At 36.1% G+C, this 21,658-nt stretch overlaps 1 protein-coding gene, 1 long non-coding RNA gene and 1 pseudogene across 3 annotated transcripts; 2 read left to right on the forward strand and 1 right to left on the reverse strand.

Moving 5' to 3' along the window:
- Positions 1–715: 715 nt before the first annotated feature.
- Positions 716–1,972, reverse strand: LOC122053933. Its single transcript, XR_006132454.1, has 3 exons — positions 1,496–1,972; positions 1,284–1,364; positions 716–898 (listed from the first exon to the last, which is right to left on the reverse strand). It is a non-coding gene; the product is annotated as an uncharacterized LOC122053933 (long non-coding RNA).
- Positions 1,973–13,938: 11,966 nt separating this feature from the next.
- Positions 13,939–15,027, forward strand: LOC122050557 (annotated as a pseudogene).
- Positions 15,028–17,232: 2,205 nt separating this feature from the next.
- LOC122052231 (6-phosphogluconate dehydrogenase, decarboxylating 2-like) lies at positions 17,233–21,455 on the forward strand. 2 transcript variants are annotated; one of them, XM_042613666.1, is made up of 2 exons: positions 17,233–17,354; positions 19,723–21,455. In XM_042613666.1, the coding sequence occupies exon 2, from the start codon at positions 19,730–19,732 to the stop codon at positions 21,182–21,184; it is 1,455 nt and encodes a 484-aa protein (XP_042469600.1). In that variant the 5' UTR covers positions 17,233–17,354; positions 19,723–19,729; the 3' UTR covers positions 21,185–21,455. The 2 variants fall into 2 exon arrangements, with proteins under 2 accessions (XP_042469600.1, XP_042469601.1); XM_042613667.1 differs by lacking the exon at positions 17,233–17,354 and adding an exon at positions 17,938–17,960.
- Positions 21,456–21,658: the final 203 nt, after the last annotated feature.

The following is a 21,658-nucleotide window of genomic DNA, read 5'->3' on the forward strand; positions in this document are numbered from 1 at the left end:
GGACTTCTCCGTGCCAAGTCTCCATACTTGGACTTTTCCCATGCCAAGCTCCCTGCTTGGACTTTTCACCATGCCAAACTCCCTGCTTAGACTTTTCCCATGCCAAGCTTCCTGCTTGGACTTTTCCTGTGCCAAGCTCCCTGCTTGGACTTTTTCGAGTCAGGTCAACTCACCTCGGGTCAACCAGGTCAACCTTGACCACGAGTTGCACCCACAATCTCCCAAGCTTGTATCCTTGTAAAACATCAAGATACAACTTTTCTGTTCACGTCAAACATTGTTAAACATAACTCGTCAAACATCAAAACACAACTCGAGTCAAGTCAACTCGAGTCTGGTCAACCAGGTCAACCTTGACCTAAGGTTGCACCAACAAAGGTAAGCAAACTAGTGTTTTACATTCATATTGTTCTTGACTTCTTGCTGTATTTCTTGTACTCTGATCTTGCTGTTGCAAGAGAGATTGTGGCGAGGTTTCTCCACCCAGAAGGAGTTTTTATTAGCCGGTTTTCCGGGGTCTCATCCACCGACGGATTGATAGGATTCGTCCACCTTACGGACACGCCGAGGAGTAGGAGTATCATCTCCGAACCTCGTTATATCATCGCGTTTGAGGTTTGATCTTCTCCATTTTCGTTTCTATCTTTTATTTCCGCTGCGCTAACTCAAATTGTAGGAAGAAACGAGAATTTGGGGTCGGCTATTCACACCCCCCCTCTCTAGTCGCATCCGAAGGTCCTAACAAATAAGAGTGGAGTCAAGGTAAACAGTCCTTATCCAAAATAATTCATGCACTAAGGTCAAAGTACTAAAAGAGACAAAGCAAGAAGTACTCGCCTTTATTTGTCGATCGCGCTAGGTTGTCTCCACTTCGGAACACTTGGCTCATAGCAGTGTCCTGCAACAAATCATATGATTACAACCAAATCCCCTCATATCTCCACTAGCTACCTAAATCCAATCCAAACCGAAAAACCCTAATTGAACCAATTCATTATACCATCTACAACACCCCATGAATCAACCCTACATAATTCATCCAATTGTCCACTCACGACTAATCGTGTAACAGAACTAATCAACTCACATGGATAACGAATTAATCAAGTAAATCTCCATATAAGTCCTCCATAAATCTACAAATCTACCCACTAATCCATGCATTATCACAAACCTCCATTTACATTAACTTGTATAATCAAATTAGTAACCTAAATCAACTTGTACAATCCAACATTACTAATGAAATATAACGTAGAAATGTAATCACCTCTAAAACTCACCTAAATCCGGATGTATCACTGTTGATCCACCACCGAAGAAGTTGTTGCTGAGGATTCATTACCAAAGCTACATTGCAATCGCTGCCCCAAAACAAACCGAAGTAGCAAGAAGAACAAACATCCTTAGCTATACTTGAAATCACCAAAACTTCTATCCCGGAGCTTGATTCATCAAGAGGAATCGATCTAAACCAAAATTGTAATTGTCTTACCCAATCTCAGTGTCCACAGCGCCCTCTCCAGTTGGAACCCGTAGGGATGGTGACGAGGAATCGAAGCTAGGGTTCAGGCTTTCCCCCTCTTGGACGAAGGTCAACCCACGAGTGGAGGCGATGAGGTCGAATACTGTTGCGACTATGGTGGCCGCGTGAGGAGAAGCCGACGGTGTCCAGGGATGCTCGTGCGAGGGAAGGAAGCCGATCGCCGGCTGCTGCGGTGCTCGCGCGTGAGGAAGGGAGGTCGCCGGTTGCAATGATCGCTGGCTATCTGGCTCGAGTGAGGGAGCGATCGCCGGCGCTGGAGGGCTCGCGTGTGGAGAAGAAGATCGCCCGTTGTCGTTCGGGTGAGGGAGAAAGAGGAAGGGGACGGTGGCGCGATCTCACGCTGAGGATAGGCGGCTATCTCGTGCTGAGGTGCTTGCGGAAGAGGGAGTTCGGCGCGAGATTGGTGAGGGGAGAAGGGATCGGGAATTAGGGGTTGAGGGATTTAGGTTTAATATTTATAACTTAGGTTTTGATTAATTCAACTATAGGTTAATCAAATTAATCAACTCCTTCTTTTGGGTATTCCTAACAGGCTTTTATCGTGCTCATTAATGCATCCCCTCTAAATACGTCCTACGAGCTCCAATTAATTCCAGAAAAATTTCTAAAAATTCTAAAAAATTTCATTAAGGCTATTAGCCTATTAAACCTTATTATTTAATTATTATCTGGTTCGGTATTTTACAACTAAAGAAGAAGAGAAGAGGAGAGGGAGAACCTCTAGGGTCGGTCACAACCAAGGAAGAAAAGAGAGGAAGAAATAGAATAGAGTTATTACCCATGAAGGTACCTCTACCCTCTCTTTTATAATCCTTGGCCTTGGCAAATAAGGAAATTTAAATAAAAACTTCCTTAATTCTTTTGCCATGAAAAGGAAAATTTAATTAATTTAAAAATCAATTTCCTTTTCTTAAACAACATGGTCGACCACCTATTAGCTCCAATCAAGGAAAGTTTAATTCACACAAGAATTAAAACTTCCTAATTTATTTTCAAAAATTTATTAAAAAAAATTTCTCTAATAATTTTTCCCTTCATGGTGGGTTATAAAAGGAAATTTTATAAATTAAAATCTTTCTTTTAAACATGTGGATGATTCCCAAAAAGAAAAGTTTTCTCTAAAATTAAAATCTCCTTTCAATCTACAAATAAGGAAAGATATCAAATCTTCTCTTAATCTTTTGTAGAAACTTATAAAAGAAAATATTTAATTTTAAAACTCTCTTTTAAATCATGAACATGGTTACAAAAAAGGAAAGTTTTATCAAAATTAAAATCTTCCTTTCAATCTACAAATAAGGAAAGATATTAAATATTTTCTTAATCTTTTGTAGAAAGCTATAAAAGGAAAGATTTAAATTTTAAACTCTCTTTTAAAACCATGATATCCACATAAGAAATAATTTTAAATAAAAATCCCTTTTTATTTTCTAGTGGTCGGCCACCTAAAATTGGCTCCACCATTAGCTTTGGCCGACCCTAGCTTGGGCTCCAAGCTAGCTTGGCCGGCCACCTTAAGGTGGGTAGAAAGGTGGGTATAGGTGGGTATAATTCTCTATATACAAGAGGCTACGATAGGGACCGAGAGGAGGAATTGGTTTTGGTCTCCCGATGAAATTAAGCTTCCAGTGTTTGCCCCGAACACCCAACTTAATTTCATCAATAATAATTCATACCACTAAAGAATTATTATTGAACTACCGCACCAATCTCAAATTACATTTTAGGCTCCTTCTTATTATGAGTGTGTTAGTCTCCCTGTGTTTAAGATGTTGGATGCCCACTAATTAATTGAGTTACTAACTACTCATTTTAATTAATATCTCAGTTCAAGAGTAGTACCACTCAACCTTATTGTCATGTCGGACTAAGTCCACCTACAGGGTTTAACATGGAAATCCTTATGAGCTCCTCTTTGGGACATTATCAACCTAGATTACTATGACATAATTTCCTTCTATAATCAACAACACACATTATAAGTAATATCATTTCCCAACTTATCGGGCCTATTGATTTATCGAGCTAAATTCCACCCTTTGATAAGTTAAAGAAATGAATACTAAATATATGTGCTTGTTATCATATTAGAATTAAGAGCACACACTTCCATAATAACTAAGGTGTTATTCTTTTATCAAGTCAGTACAAAAAGAACTTATCTTAAATGGTCCTGTTCAGTACACTCAAAGTGTACTAGTGTAATTTATCAGTCAAGATAAACTAACACCTAATTACACTACGACTATTCCAAATTGCTCCTTTCCATCTTAGTCATAAGCAACTGTTTAAATTTATAAAGAACTCATAACATGATCTTCTGTAAGTGACACTATTCACCATGTTATCTATAATATAAATTAATTGAACAACTATACTTAGCAAATAAATGTAGACATTTGACCAATGTGATTCTTTTATTTATAAATAAATTTTTACAAAAGCTAGGCTTTTAGTATACATTCCAACAATAACTTCCCTTATAACCTTCTTTGTGACTTTATTAGGCCTTTTTGGAGCCTTAGTCACCTTTACTAGATCAACTTTAGGGATGACCTTGCTTGCGACCTTCTTTGTGACTTTGTTAGACTTCTTAGAAGTCTTAGTCACATTGGTCTTGTCAAAAGTACTCTTAGGGATTCCTTCCCTAGTATCATTGACTTGACCTCTACACCTAGGGTTGGTCCCATAGCTATATGGAACCCTATGAAAGGAAGTCACATCCTTCTTGGCTTTAGGTTTATGTCCCAACCCCCTATAGCCATTGGATGGCTCTTGTCTAGCTTTTCCTAGGTTATGCTCATTTTGACCCCTAAGCATATTTTCCATTCTTGCTAGGGTCCTTTCTAAATTATCAAGTCTTGACCTTAAGACTTGATTGCCCACTCTTAAATCCATAGATTTGATTTTTTTCTTGATTCCTATGAGCATTTCTATATTTAGGCATATATCTATAATCCTTAGAATTATTGCCTAAGTTGCTATCTACCTTCCTAAACTTAGGTATGGTAGATCTATCATGAGAAGGAATATATCTATCCTTAGTGCCATCACGCTTCCTACTTTCATGATAATTAGCATTAAAATGATAAGAATTATTTCTATCATGCTTTTTATCATGTGTCAAAGAAATAGATTCATTAAATGATACCTTGGTTTTTACCTTGGAAGCTCCCCCTAGATTTATGCTTCCTCCTTTGACTTTAGTTGTTTTCTTTCCTTTTGGACATTGGCTTCGATAATGCCCATTTTGGTTGCACAAGAAACACACAATGTGTTCCTTGCTCTTCTTTGTTGTGGGGATTGTCTCCTTAGGCTTCTCCTTGCCCTTAAGTACTACTTGGCTCTTCTTCTTGGCCAACTTGGGACACTTGCTCTTGTAGTGCCCATACTCCCTACACTCAAAACAAATGATATGGTTTTTATTTTTTACAATTAAAGTTTCTATACTTTTGCTTGTAGGGATGATGCTTGATTCTCCATTTGATGTAGCTTGAATTGTGGAGGTTGCATCATCATCTTCTTCTTCTCCTTTTGAGGATGTGGGTGCTTCCACCTTTTCAATGCTTAAGGATGTGGATGCTTCCACCTCTTCCTCTCTTGAAGGTGTGGATGATCTCTTCTCATTTTCCTTCTCCTCCTCTTTCTTTTCCTCTTCGAATGTTGCCCTCGTGTCAACATCGGATTGTCCCTTCTCTTCTTGGACCAATGAACCCTTCTCCTTAGGCTCATCTACTCCTTGGAATTGTGATGGATCTTCATGATAGACAATGATCTTTTTCCAAAGATCACATGCACTTGTGCATTCACCTACACTCACAATGATATTAGAAGGTAATAAATTTTAACAAGATTTTTGTTACCTCCTTATCCGCCTTCGCTTGCTCCCGTTATTCCTCGGTCTATTGTCGAGGTCGGAGGCACTTCCCCTTTTTGTCCTTTGGAGGCTCAAATGGATCTTCCAAAGCAACCCATTGGTTACAATCCATTTGAAACCATGTCTCCAACCGCGTCCTCCAATAATTAAAGTCTTCTTTGTTGGGGTAATTTCCCTAGGTCAAGGTTGACCAATTTGACTAAGCTTGAGTTGAGTTAAGCTCGAGTCAAGATTTGAGTTTTGATATTTGATAATATAAGGAGATTGCTGGAGCAATCGTCTAGTTATGGAGATAGTCAAAGGATTGACCAGGTTGATGAGAATACAAGTCAAGTAGGTCAAGGTTGACAAGAGACTTGACTGGGAAAGTCCTAACTGGATGTTAGGTATTTGGAAAGTCCTGGTGAGGAGCTAGGCAAGAGAAAGTCCTGGTGAGGAGCCAGGTAACGGGAAAGTCCTAGTGAGGAGCTAGGCAAGGGAAAGTCTTGGTGAGAAGCCAGGCAACGGGAAAGTCCTAGTGAGGAGCTAGGCAGGAGAAAGTCCTGGTGAGGAGCCAGACAATTGGAAAGTCCTGGTGTGGAGCCAGGCAAGTGGAAAGTCCTGGTGAGGAGCCAGGCAATTGGAAAGTCCAAGTGTGATCTTGGCAAAGGAAAAAATCCTGGCGAGGAGCCAGGCAATTGGAAAGTCCAAGTGTGATCTTGACAAAGGGTGTAAGTCCAAGCATGCGGTCTTGGCAAGGTAAGTCCTGGTATGACTTGGCAAGGAAGATCCGACAACTACGATGAGGCCGAAGGAAGCTCCTAAAGGTAAGGTGTGAAGGATGGGGAGATATCCGAGGGGCGCAAGGCTGATGGAGGAAGCTAGAAGGCTAGTTAGAGGTTGGTCGGGTGTGGCCAAATGGTAGGCATGGAGACCCAACCGGTCACGGTTGACTGGAAGTTGAGTTTGGGACTTTGGACTTGAGTTTGAGTCAAGTCCAGGCTGGCCAATCGATCGAGCGATCGATTGAACCAGGGTCCAATCGATCAACTGATCGATTAGAGTGTGCTGTGATTTTGGGAAGGCCCAATAGATCGGTCAATTGATTGGGATGTGGAATCGCGAGCACAGAGGCTTTCCCAATCGATCGGGCGATCGATTGGGAGCTGTCAATCGATCGGTCGATCGATTGGGCAGCAGAAGCTCTCACGCGGATGCGAGAGCACAGAAAGGTTCTGAATTGATCGGGTGATCGATTCAGGAAGTCCCAATCGATCGATTGATCGATTGGGAAGTGACCGTTGTGCAGGATGCAGGTGATGGACGGTTGTGATGGAGCGGTGCTGACATGACAATCGATTGGGGATGAATTTCGATTGGGAGCACTGTTTAAAGCTTGGGCGGAGTGTTTTCTTCGTAGATCTTTGCGATTTCTTTCCTGTGAGCTTACAGCAATCTTCAGCGACTTTCTCCGATCTTCACCGCCAGTTCATGAAGGCTCTTGGAAGTGTTCTCTCAAGGTTCAAGAGGCAACAACAAGTAACAAGTAAGCAAGAAGAAGTAGTGTTTTCATTTGTATCTTGTACTCTCTTCTCGTATTTTTGTTTGTGTTGTTGTTTGAGTTTGTACGAGGCTTCTCCGCTCCGGCTGCGACCGAGAAGGAGTGTTTCATTAGTGGAGATAGCATCGTGTGTGGATCTTTGGATTAGTCACCTCATCTTGAGGTGGATACCAAGTAAACCCTAGGTGTTAGCATTGTGAGTGTTTGTCTTCGAGTATTTCGCTGCACAACAACAAGACGAAGCAAACCGATGCAAGCGCGATGAACCACTATTCACCCCCTCTTCTAGCGGACACATCGGTCCCAACACCACCTAGGTCTTCCGCCTCACTGGTTTTCGGCACGGTCTGCCGCTGCACAACGCCTAAGCGGCTGCCTAAGGCGAATTTTCGAACACTGCAACATATATATATATATATATATATATTAAGTATTAACTAAATAAATATACTTTTCAAAAAAGTGTTGAAATATTCTTCAAATATCAATATCAGGTAACAATCGATTTATTTTTCTATATTTAGTTATCATATTTATTTAGTACCAAACATGATTTAAAAGTCTAACATACTCTCTTGTGGTAATATCACTCTGAGTATTAACTCGACTCTAAGTGAGGACATTAATACGTTAATTGATTAATATATCAGTAATTAATATAAATTATTATTATTATTTTTTCCTTTAACAATCAGTCATGAATTAATATGTTTATTCATTAAAAAAATTAAAAATATTGGTAATGTGTTAAATTTGTTATAAATTATAAGTTTATTGTATATATTTATTTAAAATTAAATGTTTGTTCATTTCTGCATTTCTTTTCTTATTATATTAAATGAATTTCAAACTGTTTGAATTTCTTAATGAACTAACCATTTAAATTTCCTTTTATGATATTCAATGTCAACTTATACATGTACTTTTAAAATAAATAAATAAATAAGATGAGTTTTTTTAGATTATTAAATTGGCAAAAAGGATAGGAACGACATAAAAAATAATACTGGATAAAATAAAAAAGAAAACTTTTGAAATTATTATTAGAAAAACTATTTAAAAAATATATCCAAAGATGTTCCATCATATTTTTTATCCTAAAAATAATTTTATTTTGAGATTTTTTATTTCAAAGTTATGATATAATAACACTTCGAGTGTAATAATTTTGGACAAATTTAAATATTTTTTTAAAATAATATAAGTATTATGATATTATGTTCTTTAAAAATATAATGGGATATCTTTTAATATTTTTTTAAAAATAGAGTTACAAAAGACATCTTTTTAATTTATGCCCAACAATATTGTTCATTCAAATAATATAAGGGAAAATGATTTATCAGTTTATGTTTAAATACTATGTTTTTTTAAAAAAAATTATTTAAAATTTTAGCTGCTTAAAATATAAACTACTAACCAAAAACACTTTGACCATATTATGTTTTTTTAAAAAAAAAAATTAAAACAATAAAAAAAGGAAAAAATAGTCAAGAATTGAACATAATATGCAATAATTCACCTAGAAATTAATTTATAGTAAAAACGATCAATAAATGGATTAAAAACTATGAACTAACTTGACTTATTTAATTAGACGAGTTTAATTGCAATGAGCATTTAAAAATAATAATATATTTTAAAAATATAGCATTTAGATTAAAAAACGCTTATAAAATTAGGGGTCTATGTGAAAAGTTAAAAAATAATGTCACAATAAAAATTTTCAGGGGGTTAATTGAAATTTCATGACTGCTTGCAACAAGGCGATATATAAGAGCGCGAATCCTCTGGTCCGCAAAACGCAAACTAGAGGATGGGACACTCTCCACCATTGGTGGAGAGTGATGACCTCCACTTATTTTACACATACCTCTCAAATTTTTTGTAAATCCATTAGGTAGGAATCTGTACTGGGTTCTAAGATCATATTTAAATTAAAGTGTTATCATTCAATTTTTTTAAAAAAATTATCTCAGAAAGAAAATTAAATATTTATTTTCTTTAAAAGACTTTGTCTAGAAGTGGTTGTTGTTCCAATATCTAAGAAGACCTAGTGTCTCGCCACAGCCTGGAAGTCAATTATTGAAATTAATATTTAATTGTCTAACTGTTATGACGGTTAATGGTTATAAATTTTTTAAGATACCCCTAGATAATGTTTTATATTTTTTTGATGTGATCAAAGGGGGAGATAAGTATAAGTTAAGGGGGAGTAAGAAGTTTTTTACTATTTTTGTTCAAATTTTTATAATTTTTGTTAACTTGGTTAATTCTCTATATCGTAAATTTTTTTTTGCAACTTGTTATTATTTTGTTAGATCCTAATTTTAACTTGGGTTGATGCACATCAAAAAGAAAGGGATTGTTAGTACCCTATGATAGTTTTGATGTGGTCAACCAAGTTAAATTAGGTCATGTGTATTTAATCCTTGTGTCTAAGTGTGTAGGAGCTTAGGAACACAAGAAGTCGAGCGGAAGACGCAGCTAGTGAGAAGGATGGCACACAAAGGGAGCCGTCGGGCTCAGTGCATCCGAGGGACGAGGTGCTGTAGAATAGTACATCGTCGGACGAGAAGGATGCGCGCGGTGGTCCAAGGGACGAGAAGTCGGGGAGGAAGGTTGCTTGAGAAGAAGGTCGAAAAATGGGTTCGGGTGAGCCCTATTTCGGTTGGCCCAAATCACCCAAGAAAACGGAGCAACGGAAGAGCAAAACGAAATTGTTGGAGGCGCCTCCAACGCTGCTAGAGGCGCCCTTGCGCCTTACTGGTGGAAGGCGCCTTTAAGCTATTGAAGACGCCTTTAAGCCTTCATGGAAGGCACCTTCAATCACTTGAAAGCGCCTTAGACTGGTTAAAAGTGGTCGTTGGCGAGGATAAAGTCTTATCCCCGCCTGCCTCGCTGGAGTTGCCTTCCAGTTTATTGGAGGCGTCTTCCAGCCCTGGATAAAATTTTTCAAAGGCTATAAAAAGACCCCTAGAGTTAGAAAATATATATCAAATCTAGTATTCATTTCCTAGCAATTGTCTAAGCATTCAATGAGTGTAAGAGGCTACTCCACCTTCACCGAAGGAGACTTTTAGTATTTTTTATTTGTCTTAGATTAACAACCACCTGAGTTGTAACCAAGTAAATTTCTTTGCTTTTTTCATTTTGTAGTTGTTTAATTTACTTGTTATAATTATACTGTTGCTACTAATCTGAGTTGAAAGTCGAGAAAGGTTCATTTTTTTTAACAGACAATTCACCCCCCTCTTGCCTACCCACTGGGACCAACAGTCTTAAATCTTAATCATGTCAAATACAACAATTTCATCAACTCGAAGGATATTGATTGGAATTATGAAACATATTCGAATCCTAAAAATCCAAATATAGTCGGTTGCATTTTTTATGATAAAGTAACAAATGGTGGAATTTATCGACACAAGTTACATTTAATTTGGCGGCAATAGAAATGTGAAAGCTTGTCCAAAATGCCTCGAGCATGTCAAAAAATAAATTACAGTGTTCATGCAAAAAAAAAGTAATTTGAAGAATCAAATGGATGATATTCCTCATTTTCATAATATTGATGATTTAGAAAATTTGGAAGAGAATGAAGATGATCTTCAAACTAAAGTGAAAGAAAAACGATCAATATCTAATCCAAGCATTCATCCTGTAGTCCAAGGCAAAAAGTGTAAATAAACTAGACCTATTAATCTTTATTTTATGAAAGATGTCGATAAAATTGTCAAACAAAGATGTGCAAAAAAAAAAAACAAAGGATAATTTGATGAAAATAAAAAAAATTAAGGGATATTGCAGTTGAGAAATTTGCTAGATGGATATACGATGTCAGAATTCCTTTTAATGCCATTAAATATGATTCTTTTGAGTCTTGTATTGAAGCTATTGGGCAATTTGATCGAGGATAAAGCCTTCATCATATCATGAAGTTAGGGTTAAGTATTTGAAGGAGTTGGCAAATACAAACTCGCTTCTCAAATCCCACGAAGAAGATCATGCTAAGTTTCGGTGCACAATCATAACAGATGGGTGGACGGATAAAAAGGGTAAGACTCTTATAAATTTTTTGGTAAATGGTCCTAAATGATGTGTATTTGTTGAATCAGTTGATGCTCAAAGCTAACAAGATGTTTGAGTTACTTTCTAAATTTGTGCATCGCATTGGAGAAAAAAATATGGTTAAGGTTTTAACAGATAATACAAGTTGCAATGTTATTGCCGGTAATATTTTAAATTTATGTTACTTTCAATTAAGAATTAGATCATATTTTTAATTTTTTTGACTAAATTTACTTTACTTTTTTAGGTCATCTTTTGGAAAACTGATTTCCACACTTGTATTATACTCCCTGTGCAGCTCATTGTTTAGATTTGTTGCTCAAAGATATATTCAAAATTCATCTGAGAAAATTACATAACGGGCATTAGTAGTGAATGATTATATTTATAACATACCACAAGTATTGAGCAGAGTTTACTGGACAAAGAGACGTGGTAAGAACTACAAAGACATGTTCCACAGCCACTTTTTGACTTTAAAGTGGTTTCACATACAACAAGCAAATATGAGAAAAATATTTACATCTGAAAAGTGGGTAAATAGTCAATTTTCTAAAGAGGTTACAGGAAAGCGTGTAGCAGAAGTGATATTAATGCCTTCATTTTGGAAAAATATGATTTTTGCATTAAAAGTTGATGGACAATTGGTGAAAGTATTGCGACGGGTAAACGGTGAAAAAAGTCTCTTATGAGTTATATTTATGAGCCAATGGACAGAGCCAAAGCAGCTATCGTTGCGAAAAATATCGTAGCATTTTTGAATTCATTGACAAAAGATAGAATGTTCAACTCCATCGACCTTTGCAAGTAGCCGGATATTTCTTGAATCCAGAGTGTTTTTACTCAAATCTTAACATAGAAAATGATACAGAAGTGATGGATGGTTTGTACAAGTGCATATCTAGATTGGTGAGAGGTGAGAGTTTATATCAATTGGAAAAATACAAAAAAGCAGGACTTTTTGGTTTGCCAATGACTATCAGACAAAGAACTTCAAAATCACCAGGTAAATTCATAAATAATATATTATGCATTATCAATATTTCAGTAATAAAGTTACTTTTATATGTTTTTGTGTTTCAAGTTGATTGATGGTCTTCTTATGGTGCATGAATACCTGAATTAAAAACATTTGCAATGAAGATTTTGAACCTCACATGTTCTTTTTCAGGCTGTGAATGTAATTGAAGTATTTTTGAACATGTAAGTTAGAATTTTTTAATATATATTAAAATTTATATTATGGATTTAAATTTTTTACTTTTTAATTTTCTTGTATATACATTCTAAGAAAAGAAATTGATTGTCTCAACAATAATTGAATGATTTGGTATATATCAAATACAATAGAGCTTTGTGGAGAAGATATGACATGCGAGATAAAATCGATCCTATTATTTTGTCAGAGATAGATGATAGTAATGAATTGTTGTTGGAATAGTGATAAAGATAATGATAATAATTTTGTCTATGAAGGTGGAAATTTGCATTGGAGTGATGTAGAATGAGCATCTGAGGTTGGTGAAAGTGCATATGACTTTTGATCTCGAAATGCGTCTTCTTCAAAAGGAGCATCATCATCTGCATCAGCAAAAAAAAAATAATCTTTAGCTTACACTAGTCTTGTAAATGAACAAGAGATAAACCTTGACGACGAAACTGAAGAAAAAGATACTGATGGATGCAAATCAAGAGATGAAGCTGATGACATAGATTTAGACAATGAAAATGAAAAAGATGATTATTTTGATATTTAATCTATCACATTTTCAAAGACTTTTGATTTATTTTTAGTTTTTTGAATAATCTATCATTTCATCAAAGAATATTTTATTTATGGTTATTTGAATTTTCAAAGATATTTTCAAAAGACTTTTAATAGATATATTAGTCCTTTTGTTTATTAGATTTTTTTCCGTAAAACGTGCACTTCGAATTGCGCTTTGGGCTTTAAGCCCTAAGACCCTTGAGCGTTTTTTTACGTTTCATGCTTTTGACAACTATGGATATAAGTAGAGGATGGAGTTGATCCATATAGACGATCCTACTTAATGGGATAAAATTTTATTGTTGTTGTTGTTGTTGTTGCTGTTGTTGTAAAGAGAGCACTAATATAGTAATATGTTTGCACCAAAAAAATAAGCATGCAATAAACTTGTAAATAAAAAAGTAAGGTCGAGAAATTGTTATCTCCAGTTGAAGCGTCAGCGTGCCGACTATCTTTAGAGAATTTATTGCCGCTCATGGTACAGAGGCTCTCCGGCAAAATTCTCCCATGATCTGACAATCACTCGCATCGTCCGTAGGTGCACTCCAAGACGAACGTCGCACTCAACCTTAGATCACGGAACCAAGCCTCAGGACAAAATGCATTCACATATGTATTACCATAACAATTAAAACATAAGAAAAATACTTTGAATTAAAAACACAAAACTCAACAATTGCTGCTGTTGTAATATGGGATTTAACTCATTATAGAAGTTTATGTTTAAATATTACATCTCAAACTATGTCATAAACATGAAATGCCATTCGTGCATGTTTTCTAATACATTGATATTTGCTTCTACAACAATCACTTTAAGTATGTAGCAAATACATTTTTGACCCATGAGCTTTGGTTTTTAGAAGCATGACAAGATATTTACACAAGCTTTTATCTGCAGCCAGTTTATTATCAACATTGACAATAATTAATTTTTTAGGTCAAATCTTGCTCCATTGTATAACCCCAATACTTAATTTTTTTTAGGTCAAATCTAGCTCCATTGTATAACCCTACCCTTAATCCTTCAAAAGTTTTTCATATGAGAATTTCAGTTTTGTACTTTGGACGTTTAATAAGCAACATTGTGCCCACCGATGCTCGCGATCATTCGCTAAATCTAACCTTGTTTGTATTTCCTGAATTTGGATTTTGATCATTCTCTTTCATGTTTGTTGGGAGATAACATATACAACTTTGGGGAATTGCTTGCCCGTCCTATTGTAAGTGGGAGCCCTACCGACTTGCATTTTCTTTTAATTGTTGCTATTTTATCAATATTAGTATCTCTTTATTTGATTAACTATGTGTCTATGAATGGTTATACTCCATAATTTGTATAGATCTCCTTTGGATCATACCGTGTCTACTCATATTATTGAGCTCTTGATTGCTCTACAGATCAATAGTCTTATTGGGACAAAAATGGAGTGGCTCTACCATATTCTTCAGGTTTTCAACTCTGGAAATCTGATTCACTATCAAGAGCTATGTCGGATCCATAATGCTGTGAATGCTCAACCTGCATTAATAGAAAGGAAGCTACTCGAAAAAATCAACATTCTGTGTTTGATGGAAATAATATTTAGGTAAGATCCTGAGAGAAAGGGTCAATTACTTCTAGATATATGTTAGTGTGTTTAAAGATCTTTCTCTCTTTGGATCATCCCTAAATTAGCATTGCCTTTTGCAGTCGGCCTTCCGAAGATCGACTATTCCATTAAGTATTATAGCGCAGAGAACTAAACTTTCAGTTGGAGATAATTCGATAATATCTCAGTTGCATGTATTGTTTGGTAGTTCACTTTGCACTCACTGTCTTCGTCCTGCGAGTGTTGGCTTTGTGAGACAGGAATGCATTCCTGAGTATTATATGCACAAAATCGTTACAAAGCCATTGGTTTATCTATAGACTTTTATGTTGCTTTGTTATCCATTGAATCCTCGATAAAGGTACTAGCATTGCAAGCTGTGCTCATCTATTTCCTGTTTTTTTTTCCTGCTATATCGAATACATTTTCCTGCATTCAAACTCATGGGAAGCTTTTCCACAGGTTCATCTCATTGAAGGCATAATATATCAAGTTGAGGGCACAGTATATGTCTCATGGGTGCAACCAAGAGTTTTGGGGATTCCACAGATTGAATCCTTGTTACATTGATTGGGTTCCTGGGTAGGGAACGTGCGGACAGCTTTGTCAACTGTCGAAGTGGAGACGCCCTGATCTAATCAGCCATCGACTAAACTTGACATCCACCACTTTACTAAGACTGTCAGCTAAGGATTCAATTCTCGTAAGATTTGGTGCTCATGGGCTATGACAAAAAATCCCAGGCCCCAATGTTTCAGGTATCTTGATATGCTTGAGTGGTTTCATCATTCCGAGGCTGTTGAACCTCCTAGCTTGGAAAGAAAAATGATATGTTCAAGGAAAAAAATTTAAGAAAAAATTCAAGAATAAACACATAAAGTGATGGGATCCAAAAAAAAAATGAAATGATGATTATGATTTTATATGTCAATCATTGAGTTTTTCTTTGAATTTTTTCCGCTTGCTTGGAAATATTCAATTAGACACTTGTTAGTTGAGATCAGTTTGCATTCCATACAAAACACACTCTTATATTCGTCATTGTAAATTACTTTTGATAGGTCAAAAAGTGCGCTTAGACTTGTCGATGGGTTCTACCAAAATAGTGAGTTAAAAGGGTTTAAAAAGATTCTATAAAATGTATTTGGTCACAATTAGATCACAATTAAATCGAGTCAAACTTTGTGTTGTTCAAACTTTATTTGATAAGGTATTTAAAATGGACAATCGTTGAAACGATGGATCAAGTTTTTTTTTTTTTTTTTTTTTTTGAGTTTAGTTTATTTAAATATTTGAGATTTTAATTCATATTGATTGTTTAAATTTTTTATATTTTTAAGTTTGTTGGATGGTTTTTTTTTATTTATTTACAAGTTTAGTGATAGATTATTGATAAATATTTTTTATAAATTTTATTTGTGAATATTGTTTCACCATCTCTATGTTTTTTTTTAAAAAAATAATTAGGTGTCTGTTTTGCCGTCTCTATTCGCAACTCATATATGTCTAAGTTTATATATTTAATTTAATAAATTATTTAAATTTATTTATTTAATTAATTTTGTATATATTAAACTGATATAAATATTTTTTATATTTGATTTGTAATTTAAAAATATTTTTTAGTTTAAAATTTTATATCAAAGTAACTGTCTATTTGACAAGTATCAATTAGGGGTGAGCAGTCAATCCGCCAAACCGACCAACCCGCTTATACCGATCCGAATCGAATCGAAAAAAAATGATCCGCCGGATATAGGGCCGGATGTAGGGTCCTAATATTGCATTATCTGATCTAGTAGGGCCGGATAATTTTTTATCCCAATAACCGAACCAACCCGATTCGATCACCCCTACTTGTGGCAACTAATGTTGATAAGCTGTTACACGTTGTAGCAACTACTGCCGATAAACTGCTACACATTGTAATAATTATTTCCGATTAGCTACTATAACGTGTAATGAGTAATGTCTATTATCATTTTAAAAAATTTTAGTTTTTTTGTTATATTTATATTTATATTTTATATTTCATTGGATATAGGATCGGATATCCAAATAACCGACAATCCGTCGGATATCTGAAACATAAGAACCGCCGAATATAGGGCCGGATGTAGGTCCCGATTTTATATTATCTGATCTAGTAGCGCCGGATAATTTTTTACCCCAATAATCGAAATAACCCGATTCATGATTATTCCTACTATCAATGGTCGCATAATTTTCACGTGGTATTTTCGTTGGATTGAATGGTTGGTCAACCACGCATTCTAAATTTGCCTCGCCAACCTCTTCTTTTAGCCGCCACCAACCTCTTCATTTTATTATTATTATTATTATTATTATTATTATTATTATTATTTGATTTTAAAATTTATATTTAATTTCACACCTTTAAATTTCTTTTCTTTTTTTTTAATGGATGGAATTTAGTTATTTAGGATTATTTATATTTTCCAACTGGCAGCGTGCTGTGAGGGATGTTAGATGAAGATTCAACACGGCGTTCAAATGATTCAAGTCAAATTTTCTTTGACTCGTAAAAAATATATTATTTAAAAAAACATATTGACATTTTTTTTCCTAATTTGTTCTCTTGAAATTCTCAATTAATATTTTATAAATTAATTATCTTCTTTAACGACTTAAAATATTAGTGATGTAAAATATTAGTGAGTTAAAAATATCATATTGTATGGGGTAAAATAATAAAACTATTAAAATTTCGAACTTTTTTGGGGGCATTTTGACAATCATAAAACTCTAAAACTGTTTTTTTAATTATCTTTTCAAAAAAAAGTTAAAAAAAAATCATTTTAAAACAATTATTTATCTTGGGGATTTTCACATGTTGCTATTTATAGTCTGCGATAGCCATGGAAGAAATATCTCCCCCCTCTTCTCACCTACCTACCCGTTGGATCTGCTTCCGAGGAGGGCGATCGATCGATCTGAAGGTTTGCGCTCTCTCTATCTTCCTATCATCCTCCGATCCTTCTTCTCGTTCAGCTTTAGATCTGCTAGGTGTTATTTGAATGCTCACAGATCTGTTGCCGGGTCTTCTCTTGCAATTATTGGACTCGATCTAGATACTTTATTTTGGTTTCAATTTCTTGTGGTTCGGAAGATAGAAGTTGGGAAGTCGTATTGTCTTAAACTGAATTTTTTTTGTAGTTTTACCCTTTGCTTTTGTATGACTAAATAGCGTTTGCATGATTGGCTAGTAGAGAAGGGATTAAATTTATGTAGTTTTCGTCGATGGAGAAAGAGTACTAGTTTTTTATCGTGTTAATTTTGCTATTACAATTGAAGATCCACTACTTTAGATGTTAGGCAGCGTCTTCAGATATTGTCGATTTGTTCCTTGATGGTGTTTTTTACCTCACTTTGGTTGATCTTTTGTTGCATGAAAAGTTTATGGCTTCTCTCTAGATCCTTATTGATTTCTATATTAGAAATTAGTTGGATCATAACCTCTAGGTGCTTTCTTACAGTTGTTGTAGCAAAAGGTGATTATGTTCACCCAGACCCCTCACAACCTGTCCCAGGTTATGTGAAAGAAGGTAAATCAGTTTATTGCCGATCGTCAAGTTGGCTAGGGGGTGAGAGGAGTTTTTTTTCCTAGAGGGCATGCGCCCGCCGAGAATTGATCCTTTATTCCATTGTAACAAGTCTGCCACCCCTCTTACTATTGTTGGTTAGTGACAAGATGCCTAAGTTTTAGATCTGATTTCAAATTGTAGCAGAAGACTTTCTTGAAAAGAAACTAGAACAGATGCAACAACAAAAAGAAATTTCTGTAATTGCTTATTTTGACTTCTCTGTTAGATTGTCTTAAAATGCACAAGCCATTTGTTGGATCAAGTATTGTATGTTATATACTTCTTACTGAGTAGGTTGGAGTCAACATATCCACTTAGAACAGAAGTGTTTGGTTGAAAAGAAAACTAGGACAAACGCTGTTAAAAAATGTCTGCATTAGTATGTTTTCACTTCTATATCAGATAGTCTTGAAATGCATAAGCCATTTCAGATCTCTTGTTTTTTCTATTGTTTTTTTTTTCTTCTCGTTTTTCTTATGTGATTCTCTTTTTTCTTCAAATAACAATTAGAAGTTTTTCCTTGGTTAACATAAAATGATTGAAGATTGCACTTAGTTGTATGCTAAATGATTGCCTGTTCTTAATTTTCAATTCTTATTAACATTATGCTTCATCTTGGTGAGCAGAAATACACTGAACATCTCGGTTGGAAATTAGATGATTTTTTTGTTACATTTTGTTAAGAAACTTTGTTTGATGGGTTTTGCTTCTTCAAGAGAAAAAGTTGCTTCCTAAAGTGACTGTGTGTCTAAAGGTTCTCAACTTCTATTGGAAGGAGCTCTATAAATCTAACTATGCTGTATTATTTTATTGTTGACGGAACTGAAATGTCATTTCTCACACTTCAAGTTATGTACATTTCTGCTGTATTATGTTATCCTTGTGTTCATAAACCTAATCTTCAATTAACCTGAGATCAGAAATTATCCTCATTCTTCAAGTTGTCGCTTTTGTATGCCTAAAACATTGTATGGGTTTATTATTATTCAGCAGTCTGTTCTGATATAATCACAGAGGCTGTTGCACTGACTTCCATTCTATATTTCCTGTGTATCACTAGTCTACTATTCCTAAGTTAATCGACTTCAACTATATTTCTCATGATAACAGAAAGTATATTAAGATTTTTTTTGAAAGAATTTATATATTCCACTTCACATTTTCTCTCAATTGATTGTCTCACCCTTCTTGGTTAATGTGCATTTGTACTAATCCATCATTGTTGATAATTATTAATTACTCACCTCTGAACATGGCCATTTTGTCTTTTGCTAGCACCGCAAAGTGGCTTCTTGAAACATTAAAAAAAAAAAGGACAGCCCGGTGCACAAAGCTCCCGCTATGCGGGTCCCGGGAAAGGATCCATTGTACGCAGTCTTGTTTTTTGCAAGAGCCTGTTTTCAGGATTCGAACCGTGATCTTTTGGTCACAAAAGAACAACTTTACCGTTGCACCAAGGTTCTCCTTCATGGCTGTTATCATGGCTGTTCATATGATTTTTGTGAATGTTCTACCTCAGTTTTCTAGTATATGTTCTTATAGCCAATCATACTGCTTGCTTTGAGCTTCTAAGAGATGCAATAAGGCATGAATGTGAATTTATATTATTTTTCACCATGGTTCATTCAATGGAGTACTACTGAGATATGTAGCTTTCTATTTTTTATTTGATTCGGGGTCTTTTGAATTCTTTGAACAGTCTCCTTGCATAATCTTTAAACAGGTTAAACATGGCTCTCTCGAGAATAGGCCTTGCCGGTCTTGCTGTCATGGGCCAAAACTTAGCCTTGAACATTGCTGAAAAAGGATTTCCTATTTCTGTATACAATCGGACCTCCTCCAAAGTTGATGAGACTGTCGAACGTGCTAAACTCGAGGGAAACCTCCCTGTTTATGGTTTCCATGATCCTGCAATCTTTATCAACTCAATCCAGAAGCCCCGCGTTGTCATCATGCTTGTGAAAGCTGGTGCACCAGTGGATCAAACCATAGCCACACTTTCGGCTCACATGGAAGTGGGTGACTGCATAATTGATGGAGGGAACGAGTGGTATGAAAATACTGAGAGACGCGAAAAGGCAATGGCCGAAATTGGTTTCCTCTATCTTGGAATGGGAGTCTCAGGTGGCGAGGAGGGTGCTCGTAATGGTCCTTCATTGATGCCTGGAGGATCGTATGAAGCTTACAAGAACATAGAAGATATTCTTCTTAAGGTAGCTGCTCAGGTGCCTGACAGTGGTCCCTGTGTTACATACATTGGCAAAGGCGGTTCTGGTAATTTTGTAAAGATGATCCACAATGGGATCGAGTATGGGGACATGCAACTGATTGCTGAAGCTTACGATGTATTGAAATCCGTGGGGAAGCTTACAAATGAAGAGTTGCATCAGGTTTTCTCAGAATGGAACAAGGGTGAGCTCCTCAGTTTCTTGATTGAGATCACAGCTGATATTTTTGGGGTGAAGGATGATAAGGGTGATGGTTATCTCGTCGACAAGGTCTTAGACAAGACCGGAATGAAAGGTACTGGCAAGTGGACTGTGCAACAAGCAGCAGAACTATCAGTGGCCGCCCCAACTATTGCGGCATCTCTCGATTCCAGGTTCCTAAGCGGACTGAAAGAAGAAAGAGTTGCAGCTGCTAAAGTTTTCCATTCTGGTGGATTCGATGGTGTCTTCGACAGTGAGCCAGTTGACAAGAAGAAGTTAATCGATGATGTGAGGCAAGCGCTTTATGCCTCAAAAATCTGTAGCTATGCACAAGGCATGAACCTGATAAGAGCAAAGAGCATTGAGAAAGGGTGGGATCTTAAGTTGGGCGAGCTAGCTAGAATATGGAAAGGTGGGTGCATTATCCGTGCAATCTTCTTGGACCGGATCAAGAAGGCATACGATAGGAACCCCGAGCTATACAACCTGCTAGTGGATCCTGAGTTTGCCAAAGAGATACTGGATCGCCAATCTGCTTGGCGCCGAGTCGTTTGTCTTGCTATCAACTCTGGCATCAGCACTCCTGGGATGTCGGCTAGTTTAGCTTACTTCGACACTTACAGGAGGGAAAGTGTTCCTGCCAATTTGGTCCAAGCCCAGAGAGATTACTTTGGAGCTCACACATACGAGAGGACTGACATTCCTGGGGCTTTCCATACTGAGTGGTTCAAGATCGCGAAGCAGTCCAAGATCTGAACACACGCATAATCTGCCTGTGTTTTTCTCAAGAACCGCATGTTAGTAGCATCAGACTTTCGGTTTTAAAAGCTTTTGATCGAGTGAATAATGTCCAATAGATGGACCAGATTATTGATTTAGCTATCTAATTGTCTGAGAATGCTGTTTCAGTGGATTCATTTGAAGCCAATTTGCGTTCGTATTATGGATTAAGGTTTGGGGTATTATGTTATTGCTTGTTAAACCTGATATTTCAGTGCTTATTAGTAATGAATTTTGCTTTCTGTCATCTATTTTGGTTACGAAGAGCCCTTGGGATGAATCACTAAAGAAAGTGTAGGAGTAGAGACACTTTCTTCGTTTCTAAATATAAGTTAGTGTCACGATAAATTCACAATTCATTCCTCTCTTCTTAGACTTCCCCTCTGTTGCTTGTTGCGAGCTGAACAGTAAACTCGCAGCCACTTGGCTGCAAGCTCATGAGGAGCCGGT

This window comes from Zingiber officinale, chromosome 3A (genome assembly GCF_018446385.1).
Source record: "Zingiber officinale cultivar Zhangliang chromosome 3A, Zo_v1.1, whole genome shotgun sequence".
NCBI lineage: Eukaryota > Viridiplantae > Streptophyta > Magnoliopsida > Zingiberales > Zingiberaceae > Zingiber > Zingiber officinale.